Here is a 1,519-nt window from a genome sequence, read left to right as displayed (position 1 = left end):
GGGGCTCGTGGCTCATCCTTGTAGTTCAAGCCACTTTAATTAGTTTATCATCCTAATAATAAGATAATAAACCAAGACAGAACCATACCTACTCTACACTGGCTCCAGCAGGAGTGTACTTTTCTATACGCTCTCGTACGTCCGGGCACATGGCCACATGGGATGCGAGACGGGAAACCGCTCACCACCCCGCCCTACGTATTTTCTCCCGCAACCCCGCTCCACTCCACTCACTGCCGGATCAGCTCCACAACTCCTATAAATCGGCGCCACCAACACCACGGAATCTCCCACCTACGCCGCTGCACACTCCAACAGTCCAACCAACCACCAAGATACATACATTCTCCCGGAATCAACCGGAGCAGGAGCCGTCGATCGAGATGGGAGATCAGCGAAATGCCTCGTCGTCGTCGTCGTCGTGCCGCGGCCGGCGGGGCCCGGCCGGGTTCGGGCTGGCGCTGGCCCGGCTGGTGCGGAGGATGCGGAGGCGGAGCAAGATGCTGCTGTGCAGTGCGGCTCCCACGGGCGCGTCCTCCCGGTGCCGCCAGTACGACCCGCTCAGCTACGCGCGCAACTTCGACTGCGACGGCTTCGGCACCGCGCTGTACGACGACGTCTCCGGCGCCGGCCACCTCTGCCACCACTACAGCTTCGCCTCGCGCTTCGTGCTCGCCTCCTCCGACGCCCGCCAGCCGCTCTAGGAGTCTAGGACGGCAGGCCGGCCGGTGAGCGAGCTGGTCGCAAGTAGCACTAGCGTAGCCAGAGCTGCTCTGTTTTTTGTTTCGTTCTTTGTCCCCCGGCTTCAGCTAGCGGAGTAGCTAGTAGATGGTATGCGTGTTCATATGTGGGGTCGATTTCCAGGCCGGCCTCCTTGTCTCCTAAAATTTGTGACCACTTGGAGAGCTGCAGGCAAATTAGCCAAGTGGATGAAATGTTTTCAACATATAAAAGCTAACATTTCTTGAATTTCTCGGCCTTCTATTTCCGTCTCTAATGTTCCTGATAGTACAAACCATCTCTCCATACGCCCTTTGTCAGAAAGAAAAGAAAATTCGTCTCTTCATATGCTCTGAAATTATGCATCGACGGAGGCATCTCTGGGCACCGGGAGGTGAGTCCAGGCTGGCATTGTATCAAGTGATCCAGAGTGGTTGGAGGAGTACAATAATTGCTGCTGCTGAGGATGCAGTTTAGGCCAACTCCAACACACGACGTCCGTTTTGCTTGGATTCTTTCCGTTTGAGCGGCAATGGGGTAGCCCATGTCCGTTTGGGGCCGTTGCCGTGTCGGTGCATCCAACGCGCGGCGGCACCTCAAATTATGTCTGGGATGAACATGTTATAAAAAAAATCGCAAACTCAAATAAAATGCTGGAAAAAAAATCAAATAATATGCAAACACAATTAAACATTATAGTCTTCACGGCCTCCACAGTTAGAACATAATTTACATTAAAACTAAAACAAAATACAAGTGTCGCCCGTCGTCGCCGTGCACGTCGATGCCATGCCCGTCA

At 53.8% G+C, this 1,519-nt stretch overlaps 1 protein-coding gene across 1 annotated transcript; it reads left to right on the top strand.

The window, feature by feature from the left end:
- Positions 1 to 238: 238 nt before the first annotated feature.
- On the top strand, positions 239 to 969 carry LOC123154585 (uncharacterized). Its single transcript, XM_044573275.1, has one exon. The coding sequence runs from the start codon at positions 384 to 386 to the stop codon at positions 702 to 704; it is 321 nt and encodes a 106-aa protein (XP_044429210.1). The 5' UTR covers positions 239 to 383; the 3' UTR covers positions 705 to 969.
- The last annotated feature ends 550 nt before the right edge of the window (positions 970 to 1,519 follow it).

Source organism: Triticum aestivum, chromosome 7A, assembly GCF_018294505.1.
Source record: "Triticum aestivum cultivar Chinese Spring chromosome 7A, IWGSC CS RefSeq v2.1, whole genome shotgun sequence".
NCBI lineage: Eukaryota > Viridiplantae > Streptophyta > Magnoliopsida > Poales > Poaceae > Triticum > Triticum aestivum.
Note: the sequence above shows the minus strand (reverse complement) of the source record. Positions and strands in the feature narration are given on the sequence as shown.

Bases quoted from the DNA above. Each gene is read 5' to 3' on its own strand.
- LOC123154585 (XM_044573275.1), top strand. From the start codon at position 384: ATGGGAGATCAGCGAAATGCCTCGTCGTCGTCGTCGTCGTGCCGCGGC.